We start from the raw sequence: 13,589 nt of genomic DNA on the forward strand, positions 1-13,589 counted from the left end.
TTATATTCATCAGAATGCCGCGTTTCAACTAGTAGGCCTGCATAGAAAATAATCTTGAAAAAAAAAACTTTGACTTCCTGTTTAAGGTCTATCGTAGCTCTATCTACAAAAGATCGATGAGGTCGGAAAAATGGCCCATGAGGGCCTAACAACCGATCCATGAATGTCAAGGCAAAGGTCCATAAAGAGATGACAAGGACCACAATTGGACGATGAATAATCGTCAATAAAAGGCCCACGGAGGGCACTTGAAGCTATAAATGTCAGTGAAGGTCCATCAAGGCTCGATCGAAGGTCCACCATGAAAGTGCGGCCAGAACCACGAAGACCCACAAAGGCGGCCACTTCCAAAACTTTTATTAGAACAAAGAGAGTGGACACAAGATGGCGGCAAGCCTCCTCCTTCCAAATGTGACTAACGCGTCATCACACCATCGAACAACGTCAAAGATGTCGCAAACGTCACCGACGGTTGCTTCAGGCAGCGCACGCAATAGCACCGCGCGTGTGTGTGTGTGTGTGTGTGCGTGCGTGTCAGGCGGCGCTGGACACGGCGAGCTTCTTCAGGTGGTCCATGAAGACCTGCAGGCTGACGTCATCCGTCAGGATGGGCGCGCCCGACTCCTGCCGGCAAAAGGCGGGCGGGTTCAGCGATCCGTCTTCAAAAATCAATCGCTCGTCAAATGGTGTCATGCGGATGGCTCACCTGTCCCCAGGCGTACATGTTGTTGTGCGTCTGCGACGGGTTGACTTTGGAGAGCAGGAAGCGAGCCTGATGATGACATCATCATCATCATCATCATCATCATCTTGCGCTCGCGGAGTGTTACCTTGACTTGGGAACGCCCCACGTTGTGACTTTTGAATGTGGGGCGGCGAGTAGCTGCTATGGGCTCGAAACCGGCGGTCTCGTTTCAACGTATCGGGACATTGTGAGGGCTGCCGATACCGGCCACCGATACGTAAAGCGGATGTCAACCCAAACCTATTTTGGCCCACAAGTTGAAACGCGGCATTCTTGTTAATATCGCGTTTGCGGAATATAAATGAAGCAGCAAAGTCCGCTCGTTTTCTGGGGGCGGCCATTTTGTCTTCTGGAAATGACATCACAACTGCTCACGACGACCAATCACGGCTCAGATTCATAAAACAGCTCAGCCGTGATTGGCTGCTCGTTGTCTAAAACCGAGCCGTGATTGGTTGGTTCACCTGAGCAACCGTGATGTCGTTTTCAGTTGACAGAAGTGACAAAATGGCCGCCCAAAGAAATGTCTAAAAATGGCTGGAATTTGCTGCTGAACTCATATTAATGAGAATGCCTTGTTTCAACTGGTGGGCCTGCATAGAACATATTATTGAAAAAAAACAAAACGTTTTGGGCTTGACTTTCACTTTAAGCCCCTCCCCCCCCTAAAAATAAATACAATTCAGACATTGTCATTGTGGTCCTGGAAATTTGAAGCATCGATGTATGCTAGTCATGTACTCGTATTGGCGTGGCATGGAACGTCCCCGCCACGGAACAAATTCAACCCGCGAGTCAAGGTAGCACTGTCCAGTGCGCGAGCGTCAAAGTGTCAAAGCGCTAGCGCCCCCCCCCCCCCCCCCTCACCTGGCTGCCGCCGTGCTCGGTGTCGATGTATCGGGGCATGGGGAAGCGCGAGTGCAGCAGCTCCTGGGCGTCGTCCACCGGAGCCTGCAGAAGGTGCCGGAAGTTCTCGTACTCGGCCATCTCCTGGTAGCCCGCCTTCCTCCACTGAGACACCGTCTGGCGTGCGCACACACACACACAAAAGTCGCGCTCGGGAACGTGCGCGCGCGTGCGTGCGTGCGTGCGTACCTCTCCGTGGTAGATGAGAATTTGGAAGAATGTGTCCATGAGCAGGATGCGATCTGGAAGAATGCTGCTGCTGTCCAACAACACCGGCTGCATCCCCCCCCCCCCAAAAAAAAAACTTGCTCATCAATAATTGGACACTTGACACATGCAGCAGAAGGTTAAATTGAATTGAAGGAAAAAAAAATTAAAAAATTGTTAGGAAACATTGCTAATCTAGAGAGTGATTTGTGAGCAAATCTTTTGTTTTCGTTTTTAGTGCGGCGCCATCTAGCGGCTGACAGTGGAATTACACCCCGCCCAAAAAACTGCAGAGCCTGAGAGTTACCTCAGGGGGTCCCTGGAAGGAGTAGGCGTAGAGGACGGGCTGGATCATGATGAGCGCCTGCGTCAGCTCGTGCCGGTTGAACTGGTGACGGTAGTACGAGCTCTCGTCCGGACTGTTGTTGAACACCTGCAGGAAGGGCGAGCGCCTCAGGTGGAACATGAACTGAAAGAGAGAGCGCAGCCGGCGTCAGTCGGGGCTCGGAGGCCGCGGCGTCGTCGGCGTCGTCGTCGTCGTCGTCGTCGTCGTCGCCGCCTCACCTGAGGGTACAGCGAGAACGTCTCGGAGAACCTGAAGGAGTTGGGATCGTCTTTGTGGTAATCGCCAAACTTCTGACACTGGCGGGGAAACAGCCAACAGTCACTCACGGCTTTTTTTTTTTGACCTCGTAACGAGCGATACGGAAAACGTTTGCAATCGACGTTCCCTTTGGGCAAATGTGAGTTTTCATTGTATGCTTTCCAAAGAAAAAAAAAAAAAACAACAACAAAAAAAACCAACCCTACTGTATTAACAAAACCACATAAACTCTGCTAGCTTGATGCTAACGCACAATGGGGGGAAAAAAAAAAAAGACACTCATGCGCTGACCAAACTAGCAACAACACAAACAGTGCAGCAACACACGTAGACAGCTAAATGAAGATAGACCGGTACGCTTTTTAGGGGACAATAGCGATTATTTGGGGTCAAGGAGGACGACAACCGATATTGGGAATTGAGATTCATTTGCAGTAAAAGGGATGATTTTGACGTCCGAATTTTGCATCATACACACTCCAACAGTGGACTTTGTTCATTAAATAGCTTTTACAATTTGTAACATGTTGATGTTTTGTTTTTTTAAATCTTTCTTTAAAAAAAAAAAAAAAAAGGGAGCGAGGGAGCTGTCAGGCTCAGCAGCATATATTTGACAAAATTCAATTTGTCATAGGCAAGCTCAAAGTACGACAATAGCACGTGAGCAATGACATCCTTACTGCGCTCGTCTCCCTATCAAGAGATCAAATAATCCAGCAGGCCAAAGGTCAAAAGCGCTCCAAGTAGGCGCCGATCATCGGCTCAGCCGATATCTGCTCTATGCCTGCAGTTAAGATAACAATGTACAGCCGCAATATACGGCAAATTCAGCCGCAATAATCAAATTCAGCAAAAACTGTCATTTTACTTCAATTTACCAAGTCAGTTGAGAAACTATTGGTTGCGAGCATCTCTTACTTTGTATTGTACTGCCCCCGGGTGGCCAAAATGTGGCAAAAAAGTGCCACATTTCAAATTACATAAAAAGAAATAAAAACAAGCATGGTCATGGAATGAACCGGGATTTTTTTTTGTGTGTGTATTATTTCGTTGCTGATTTTTTATTTATTTTTTTCCCCCCAAGGTAGACACGCTGACGAACTTGAATGCGAAACGCGACTGATCCTCAAATGGGCAAGCACTGACCAGTCTGATGAGCTGTCTGTCCAACCACCTGAGCACGTCGGGCCCCTCCTCCGTCTCGGCGCGGTACACCGCCAGCCGGGCCATCAAGATGGCCGCCGCCTCTTGGTCGAAGGACGCGGCGATGCTTTGGATCTGCGTCTGAGCGTCCGCCCAGCTGCCGCACACGTCCGGTCGCGGGGTCACGTCATGCTCCACTCACAAGTCAACTTACAAATGTTGAAAATGTATTTGCCGGCCTCCTGGGTTCGCTTTTTTTTTTTGTGCATATTTATCTCACTGTCCACCTTGCTTCATTTTTTTTTTAACCATTTCCGCTACACACAGTTACGTTTAAAAAATATATATATTTTAGTTAGTCAAGGATGCCGAGAAATGATACTTGGAGCCGATATTTATAGTCAAAGTGAAAATATTGCCGTCCCGACACTTGACTTTGTTTAAAAGCCTTTAAGGACGTGCTCATTAAGTGGCTTTTGAGATTTGCAACATGTCAACGTTTTTTTTCCTTTTTTAGCTGCCTTCATGTTTATGTCATCAAACTTCCAAAATGCGGCCTGGGCGACGTTTGTCTCAATTGGACATTTCCAACTTTAGTTGTTCAGAATCGGAATCGGAATCACCTTCACTGGCCAAGTACGTAAAACACACAAGAAATTGGTCTTGAAATCGGTCAATATGTTTCCATCAAATTGCATTTTTGAATTCTGGATTGAATCATACAACTTGGGTAAAGCGGCTTTCATTCCAGACTCCATATTTCAACATTTTACATCTTTAATTTTGATCATGTTATCGTCGTAGAGATTCCTGCCCTATAATTCTACCTTTTTAATCGTTTTTTTTTTTTTTTTAACTACATAGCAGAAACCTACAAAAAAAAAAAAAAAAGGAGGGAAAGGGAGCAACAAGGCACTGACTAAGCCAAACGGCAATTTGAAGGCTTTTGGAAAAATAAAAATGACGTGACAAAAACTTGATGCAAAAATGTCCAGCCCACAACCGACTCGAAAGGTGTCGGCCAGTAAAGCTGCACCAAGGCCTGCTGGCAAATAAATAAATAATAAAATCATTTATATTTTACATTTACTGGGCTCGTCTTTGTGAGATTTTAAAACTGGTTTGTGGCGTGTGATAAATGTGCAAAAAAAAAATTTTTTTTTTTTTAAATAAATAAGAAATAAAGGAGGGGCAAATCGCTTTTGGGCGGCAGTGCGGTTTGGTTATCGGCGGCTAAGCCACAACTTCATGTGCGGTGTGCGTGCGTCTTACTTCCTGGCGATGGTGGTCACGCGTATGCGTCTCTGCCCCGACGCGTGTTGGTACTGCGTGACGAACTGAAGAGCGCCGCGCCCGCCTTGAGGGATGGGGGCATTGTGCTGAAAACACACACGCCACAAAAATTCAACGCAACTTCCACAGTGGCGAGAGAAAAAGTCCACGCAGCCCTGTCCAAATGCTAGCGTTTGAAGAAATGACAACAAGGCCCATTATTATTACCAACACCAAAAATGAAAAGTTGAACAAAGAGAAATGGAAATGAAAAGGAAATCATGTGGTAGAGCCTCTTATGAGGACGCGCCTGTGTTACGAATGAACCAATCATGTCATCGATTCATCTCATCACAATTTTTTTTCAATAAAAATCACTTTTGGTCCCATTTATTAAAACGGTCATTATGACAGTTAGGCTGCAATTGATAACTTTATCATAGCATTTTTATGATAAGATAATCACAATTATCTTAGTAATCGATTCATCTGACAATTTTTTTTTTCAATTTGTCGGTGAACTGGATTAAAAAAAACAAACATTTGTTGTCCTACTTATTAAAACAGTCATCGTGACTTGACAGCAGGGCTGGGACTGACAATTATTTTAATAATTGATTTGTCTGTTGCTTTTTTTTTTTTTTTGATTAATTGATGAATTGGATTTTTAAAAAAAAATCCATCCCTTCACTCAAAAAACAGGACATTATTTGGAGAAAAGGCAAAAAAAAACCTAATAGGAACTGGTTTGGTCTGTAACATATAATCAGTAAAATCTGCAAAAATGTTGATCAAAGGTTACCGAATTAAAATTTAGATGTCTTATTCAAAAAAAAAAAAAAAATACACAAAAATAATACCGGTAAATCTCTATGAGACTACAGAAATCTGAGAAGAGAGGCTGGAATTTTGAAGATTTGAACAATTTGAGGTTAAACGGCAAAAGGTCTCCGAACAATCGATTTTCAAAATAGTCGTCAAATAATTTGACAACCGATTAGTTGCCTACTTACCGATTAATTGTTGTACCTCTAATTTAAACTCCCGCTTAATGGGACTCAGCACACGCCCGCCACCATTTAACGTGTACTGCTAGCTAAAAGTTTAGTTGTACAATAAGTCGCCATTTTTTCTTGAATTCTTCTTTTTTTTTTTCCCCGCTGACCGTTGCGCCTCTTGTGATGGCAGGAAGTTGTTGTTGTTGTAGGCGAGTACCTGATTGACCACCTCAAAGTAGAGCGCCAGTGTGGTGCTGGGGTCCAAACCGCACATCTTCCACTGGCACGTTCCTCCGCGCCCGATCTCCTGCCACGACGTCGGCAAACAAATCGTCAACGTGGGAATTCATTGTCCCCCCCCCCCCCCCCCCCCCCAAAAAAAAAACAACATGGCCGTACATTTTCGGAGACGCAGGGTCCTTTGGCGTTGAGGGACACGCAGGGCCCGATGGCTCCGGACACTTTCACTTCCCTGGACGTCTAAGGAAAGAAAAGCGCATTTCTCTTGATGGCAACTTTCCAAGCTCCTCCCCCCCCCCCCCGGTCGATTGGGCCGCCTTAAATGGGGCAGGGGCGGGGCCATACCTTGACCTCCAGCGTGGCGGCGAAGGCCATCTTGAAGGAGCCTTGAACGTCTTTGGAGAAAACTCTCTGGAAGGTTTGCTTGAACAAGGACGTGTTGAACGAGTCGGCCATCACCATGTAGCCTCTACGCGCGCGCGCACACGCACACGGAGCTTGAACAATCTTCTACGTTATTGTTAATAAGGAATATTTATTTTCTGTGAAGAGACTGAGCACGTGAATGACTTCTCACAAGAAACAAATACAGAAAGTGCCAATGCGCAACATTTCTATAATTGTCGGCCGGCGTTGACATTTTCCGATGATCACGTCGACAACGCCGCGAGGAAAATGACAACGTGCCATGAGCGGTGAGCTATTTTTAGAAGGTCCTTGTGGGCTACCGCTGGTTTGACCTCGTCAACATTTCAAGCCAATATTGCCATATCGGTGGAATTGGTGGGCGGGTGAGGTCAGGGCTTTCGACGACGGTTTCAAAGTATCCAAATAGGGTTGCTAGCCTGGGCTAGGGCTTTAATGGGGAAGTCAACGCAAACAGGGCATTCTGATCAATATTGCGTTTGTGGAATATAAATTGAGCAGCAAAATGCACTCGTTTTTAGCCATCTTTGGGGCGGCCATTTTCTCTTTTGTCGAGGACAAGGCGGCTCAGGTTCAGAAAACGGGTCGGCCGTGATTGGTCGTTGTGAGCAGCCGTGATGTCATTTTCAGTCGACAGAAGGAAGACAAAATGGCCGCCCCCGCCGATGGCTAAAAACGAGTGCATTTAGCTGCTTAATTTATATTCCACAAACGCAAAATGAATCCGAATGCCGCGTTTCAACTGGTGGGCCTGCTGGGAAGGTATTCATGAAAAAAAAAAAAAGATCTTTACGTTGACTTCCAGCTTTCAAAAATGGGTTTGCAGCCAGGGTTGGGGGTTTTCAAAATAAGCTTTCCAGTCCAGTGTACGCGTCATGTGGAATGTGTTGCGTTTCAAAGTAAGACAACATATATCTAGCGTGTGTGTGTACCCGGTGTTGTTGGCACAGCACTTCATCTCCAGGAGTCCGGTCTGGTCGAGCGCACACGCGTAGATGTCCACCACGTGGGCGCTAGCGGACGCCCTGCTGGCCAGCGCCTCGTAATGCTAAGCGGCCACAAACGCGCAAACGTCAGCCGGGCGGCCGCAGGTGGCGCCGGCACTCGCCGGGCGGCCGCAGGTGGCGCCGGCGCTCGCCGGGCGGCCGCAGGTGGCGCCGGCGCTCGCCGGCCCGCCTTCTCACCTTGGCGGCCTTTTTCATGAACTTGGCGTTGTCCTTTTCGATGTCGTGCCAGGACCTGATGGGGGTCTTGAGCTCGTCGCCCACCACCATGCCGGGACCCTGCGTGGCCGGACCCCCGATGAAGGTCATGATGCGCGCGCCCGTGTTGGGGAAGGTGCACTGACACAACAATGGCCCGAAACAAACAAAACAAAACAAGTCAAGCACAGCGCAAAGGGGACCATCACTTTACTTTTGTCCAAATGAAGCTCCTCAACTCAACTGGACATAGTTCCTTGCCACCAATATGATGGCAAAACACTACTTTTGACCAAATAGAGCTCCTCGACGCACTTCAACTACTTGGCTAAATGAAGCTCCTCAAATCACTTCAACATACTGTGGTTCCTTGTCACCAAGATGCCACCGGTCGGTGGCAAAACACTACTTTTGTCTAAATGAAGCGTTCAACAGACTTCAGTATATATTTTTTCTGCCACCGGCTGGCAGCAAAGCACATCATGTCTAAATGAAGGTCCTCAATTAACTTCAACCTAGTTTCTTGCCAGCCGATGGCGGCAAATGCCTACTTTTATCCAAGCGGCGCACCTCAACTCACTTCAACATCGTTCCTTGCCACCAATATGCCGGCAAAAGACTACTTTTGTCCCAATGAAGCTCCTCAACTCACTTCAACCTAGTTCCTTAGCAGCAGGCGGCGGCAAATGACAGCTTTTGTCCAAACGGAGCTCATCAACTCAATTCAACATAGTTCCTTGGCACCAAAGATGCCAGAAGGCGACGGCAAAGCACTACTTGCATCTAAATGGAGCGCCTCAAAGAGCTTGACCAGCACCCGGCCAATGAGAGGAGACTTTGACGAGGCGGCGCTTACCTCCAGCAGGCCGACGGCGATGGACATGGCCACGCCCAGGGAGCGCAGGGGCCTCTTACCCTGGACCACGGGCCAGGAGTCGCGCTGCAGTTCCCCCAGCAGGTCAGTCAGGTTCATGTCCACCTTCTGGACAGGCTGCAGGAACCTGCAAGCACAACCGGAGCCGTTGAGTCCCCAGCGTGCGCATGCGGCGGCGGCGGCGGCAGAGGGCACCTGTTGTACTGCGGCTGTTGGGGGGCTTGAGATCCTCGTCCCTGGGAGGAGGCCACCGGCTTGGCCAGGCCCAGCATCTCCTGCACATTAGCCAAGCCACAATTCACAGTCCGTTAGCACAGCTAGCACGTAGCATGAGCCACATTGGAGGACCTGCAAAGTGAGGAGCTCAACACTTGTGGTTAGCAGAATTTGACGAGCCTCGATGGTTAGCATCATTTTGATAGCGTCTGTGTTTAGCATCACGGTTAGCAACATCCGCATACCGCGATTGAAATGCAATATTGGCAGCATCGGCTTCACATCAATGATTAGTATCAAGGATTAGCTTCATCTGGTGAGCGTCCCCCAGTTAGCATCATCCCGTTAGAATCAACGACTAGCGTGATCAGGTTAGCATTAGTGATTACGATCATCTGGTTGGGCGATTTGTATCATCGAGTCATTTGCAGTCGCTGTTTAGCATCAACGGTGAGCATCATTAGCATAAATGATTCTCATCGAGGATTAGCATGATCTGGTTAACATGAATAATTCGCATCATTTTCTGAACATTGTTCAGCATTAATGTGAGCAACATCTGCTTAGCATCTAGTTAACATTGGGTTAGCATCAATGACTCGAATTATCCGGTAGGCATCAATGATCATCTGATTATCACCCAGCATTTGCATCATTTAGCCAGCAGCAGCTGGTTAGCATCAACAATTAGCATCATCCTTTGGGATCGCTGATTATTATCGAGGGTGAGCACAATCAAATTATCATACATAACTGCCATCAATGGTTAGCATTGTCTGTAAAAGCCCCATCTAGTTGTGATCAATGATCAGCAGACTTCAGTTAGCGTAACGCTAGTGGACAAGTGTTAGCGCTCATGCTAAGACACTGACAGCAACGCATGCGCTCTGTGTTTGTTTTGTTCCGATTTAACAAATGAAAGCAACAACCACATTTTATAGTTAGCACACATGATTAGCATCGGTGTCACTTTGTTAGCACCACCTCTGTATCGCCAATGACGAGCACTAGCCAGTTAGCATCAAAGATCGGCAACGCGTGGCTGGCGTCAGTGGGCTAGCCTCGGGCCGTTAGCACCCTCCCGTCGGCGTACCTGCAGCTGCTTGGCGCTGAGGTCTTTGGTGCCTTTGAAGACGTAACTCTTGGAGATGCCCTCGCAGCCCAGCTCGTGAACGTGGACGATGCGGCCAAAGGTGATGAGCCCCACCAGAGCCGTGGGGGGCAGCAGAGACAAGGACATCTGCAGGGACTCCTTCAGCGCCTGCAGGTCCTCCTCCTCCATGCACGTGTCCACCACGTACAGGAAGACCAGCGGCATCTGGGGGCCGCGCTGACCAACGTCAACGGCGCCGCGCACAACACGTTACTTACTTTGTGGATTATTCCTAGGCCTTCTCTTTATTTCTACATAGTAATAGGACGAGCGCTCGCAGTAATCATCTGGCAGTACGTTGCGTGTGTTTTTTGCCATGTGTTTTTTTTTTTACTAGATGCATTATTTCGAGTATTTCGATCCCTTGCTTTCTATTGTGCACGACGGCAGTTATTTGGAGTACCTGGCAATAGTTGCAAGTGAAATGGAAATGGTTGTAGGAACGGTGGTTTGTACTGTACGGACTATTTCAAGACATTTTGTTGATTTTTATCAAGTAATTGGATACAATGGCTCTGACGCACACGCATATTCCCGTGCGTCTCTGGATATTCCCCCCCCCCCCCCCCCCCCACTGTGGATTATTTCTAGTCATAGTGTTCATTTCTATTGCGCAATGGGCGTTATCGTTACTAAACTGGAAAGAGGAATGATTCATCATCCATATTAGGGATGGACCGATTATCGGCCGGGACGATTCTCGGCGCCGATATTCTGCGTTTTGACAAATATCGGCATCGGCCTTTTGAAAAGATCTGCTGGCCGATATTAATTCAATTTAAAACTGTGTTGAAATCAAAACAAAGATATGTGAAAGTTACATTTTCTGTCATTTTGAAGAACTTCATTTACTGTGGACTACGAACCCGGGAGCTTCCTGAACTTTTTGTTAGAATTTGATAAAGATGTATACTGTCAATTTTTTTTTAGTAATAATACAAAAAAAAACTACATTATGGAAATCTGAAAAATTGTTCAATAAACATATGCTTAAAGACGTTTCAACAAAGTCAAGACTTTTTCTTTTTTTTTCAGATTTTGATGCCAATACTGTCTTTTTTACGAAAAAATAATATCGGCTCCAAATATTGGTTATCGGCCGCCTTGACTACTAATAATGAAAAAAAAACATATCGGTCCAACTCTAATCCATACGACACATAATTATATATTGAGCATGTGTCTGAGCATGCCGCCATGGACTATTTTTGACTAAGTGGATTATTTCAATCTGTTATTTTTTTTCGATTGCGCAAAGGTGGCAGGAAAAACTTGCAAGTGAAAGTCACATTTCAGTAATTGGTGACCGTGTTTCTGATGCCGGCACTAACTCCCGCGCCTCCCGTGGATTATTTCTTCGAATTTGGATCATTTCTGTTGTTCAAGGTGGCGGGGCGAAGAATTTGCAAGGAAAGATCGCATTGCGGTCCAGTAATCGTCCATCAAATCTGTTTGTTGAATGCGCAGGTGTGCTGTGGATTATTACTTTGGGACTGTGGATTATTTCCAGTTGAATTGCGTCACATCCGGCTGGCTGGTGTCAAGTGTTCATCTTTCAAACATTTTGAGGTGCACGGAAGAACAGAACGTGCGGCTCACCTGGACCACGTACTCGATGGTGGAGAACTGAGGCAGCAGCTCGGCGGGCTGGTTCACCTCCGAAATTCCCGAGTAGGACGGCGGGAACTGAGAGGAGCGGCGAGAGGAAGAGGGTGAGGCGCAAGCGGGGCCCGGCCGGCCGCCACGAGCCGAAGCCGAAACCGAAGCGGTACCTGGTTCCTCTGGTAGCAGAAGTTGCACGCCCACAGCTTGGCCCGGTAGTCCACCTGGCTGCAAAGGACAGCACGGGACACCGCTGACCGAACAATTGGCACCACTTCGCAGGGTGCGTGTTTGTGTGACCGTGTACACGTGTATGGGTGAGTGTGTGTGCGCGTACCACAGCGGGTTGAGCACGGCGCGGCAGGTGGCGCGGCTGCAGAGCACGGGCTCGTACTGGATGGGCGGCAGGTCGGGTCGCTCCTTGAGGGGCGTGAAGAGGGCGGCGACGGGCACCACCATGCGCGTGGCCTCCAGCCGGCTGGACGGCCACACGTTCCAGCTGAAGCGCACGCCGTCGCGCTCCTCGTTCTGGGCGATGTACTCCGGGAAGGTCGCCATGGCAACGCCCACTCGACCTCAGACTGCACGGAGGCGCGCCGGGGTCACTTTATGGGCAAGGCATCGGTGGTGTTACGCTCACAGCACACCCGCACACTCCACATGCACAGACTACGCGCAGATTTGTACACTAAATGCACACACACACACGGTTTCACGCACACTTCACATAATATTTAAATCTACGACCGTACACACACGTGAACACACGCGCATTCGCACACTTCACATGCTCGAACACACGCGCATTCGCACACTTCACATGCTCTCACACGCACACACGCGCGCGCGCGCACACCCGCCCCACACACACACGCCTACGCACGCTTGTCAAAATTAAACACCCACGCACTTGACTACACACTGCGCAACACAAGAAATAAAAACTAAAATGAATTAAATCAAACCCAACTACACTTCACTCTCTCATTCATACACACACATAGGAAAAGCACATTTCTGAAACGTCTCACACACACACACACACTTTGCATACACAAGTGCATACATAAGTACACACACAAATACGCAATACACGCAGATCATGCATACCCGGGTCACAATCCCGTCCAAGTGACACGCACGCACCGAATTGAAAACTCAAAACTAATGACAAACCTAAAACAAGCCCACACGCGCACAGTCAAGCCAATCATATGACGTCACGTCTCCCAATTTCATTTAGGCGTCCCTTCGGCAGCCGGGACGTGTCACGACGTGACAGAGAAACTTCACTGAACGTTTATGTCGACAGCCTACAGAACACTTCTGGCTGACACAAACTCTTTGAAATGTTCACCGATTGACTTGACAGGTGAGTTAGCCGCCGCACCGGTACGCTAACGGCCGGCTGGCTGGCTGGCTGGCTGGCTAGCTGGCTAGCTAGCTAGCCGGCTAACTGCTACCGCCGCCGCTGAGGACACAAAGCGAGCGGAACAGCAAAAACAACCCGAGACCAAATGTCACTCACCGCTTGGCTCGCTCTCCGGCGAAGAGTCTTCACGAGTTCACTCTTCACGCGTTCACTTCGAACGCCGGAATGCTGCGACGGTCACTCCGGTGGGCGTGAGGGACTCTACTCTCGCTGCGCGCGCGTGTGCGCGTGAGCTTGACAACGAAGCAAAACAACATGGCGGCGGCCCCGCCACGTCAAGACAAAGATTGCGCCGAGAGCAACAGAGCGAGACGTCTCACTCCCAACAACTATTTGGGAGCCTAGAGTGACACGCCTACTTTCCCCACAAATTAATTCCACAAAAACGTTTAAAGACCTAATGGTTATGGAAGTGTTGGAAAGTTGTCCCCAATAATAATTATTTGAACTTCGCTCTTCTTAGTTCGGAGATCCGAGTGAGACATCCTCTCTGTACAAAGATGTTAGAGCCAAGCGCGTTATTTGGATGGTCGACCTGACGTCATGACGAATGCAGTTCCCCGCCTGTT

The 13,589-nt window shown here is 48.2% G+C and overlaps 1 protein-coding gene across 1 annotated transcript; it reads right to left on the reverse strand.

The window, feature by feature from the left end:
* Positions 1–340: 340 nt before the first annotated feature.
* On the reverse strand, positions 341–13,321 carry sec23a (Sec23 homolog A, coat complex II component). The gene is made up of 20 exons (XM_086049015.1): positions 13,117–13,321; positions 11,926–12,169; positions 11,759–11,816; positions 11,586–11,672; positions 9,927–10,163; positions 8,813–8,892; positions 8,600–8,744; positions 7,726–7,884; positions 7,474–7,589; positions 6,461–6,584; positions 6,275–6,355; positions 6,093–6,182; positions 4,878–4,984; positions 3,609–3,762; positions 2,423–2,500; positions 2,166–2,327; positions 1,841–1,927; positions 1,613–1,768; positions 707–772; positions 341–624 (listed from the first exon to the last, which is right to left on the reverse strand). Exons 2-20 carry the CDS (start codon positions 12,144–12,146, stop codon positions 535–537), a joined length of 2,298 nt encoding a protein of 765 aa, XP_085905141.1. The 5' UTR covers positions 12,147–12,169; positions 13,117–13,321; the 3' UTR covers positions 341–534.
* Positions 13,322–13,589: the final 268 nt, after the last annotated feature.

This window comes from Filicampus tigris, chromosome 13 (assembly GCF_054856515.1).
Source record: "Filicampus tigris isolate MCC_2025a chromosome 13, RoL_Ftig_1.0, whole genome shotgun sequence".
Classification (NCBI taxonomy): domain Eukaryota; kingdom Metazoa; phylum Chordata; class Actinopteri; order Syngnathiformes; family Syngnathidae; genus Filicampus; species Filicampus tigris.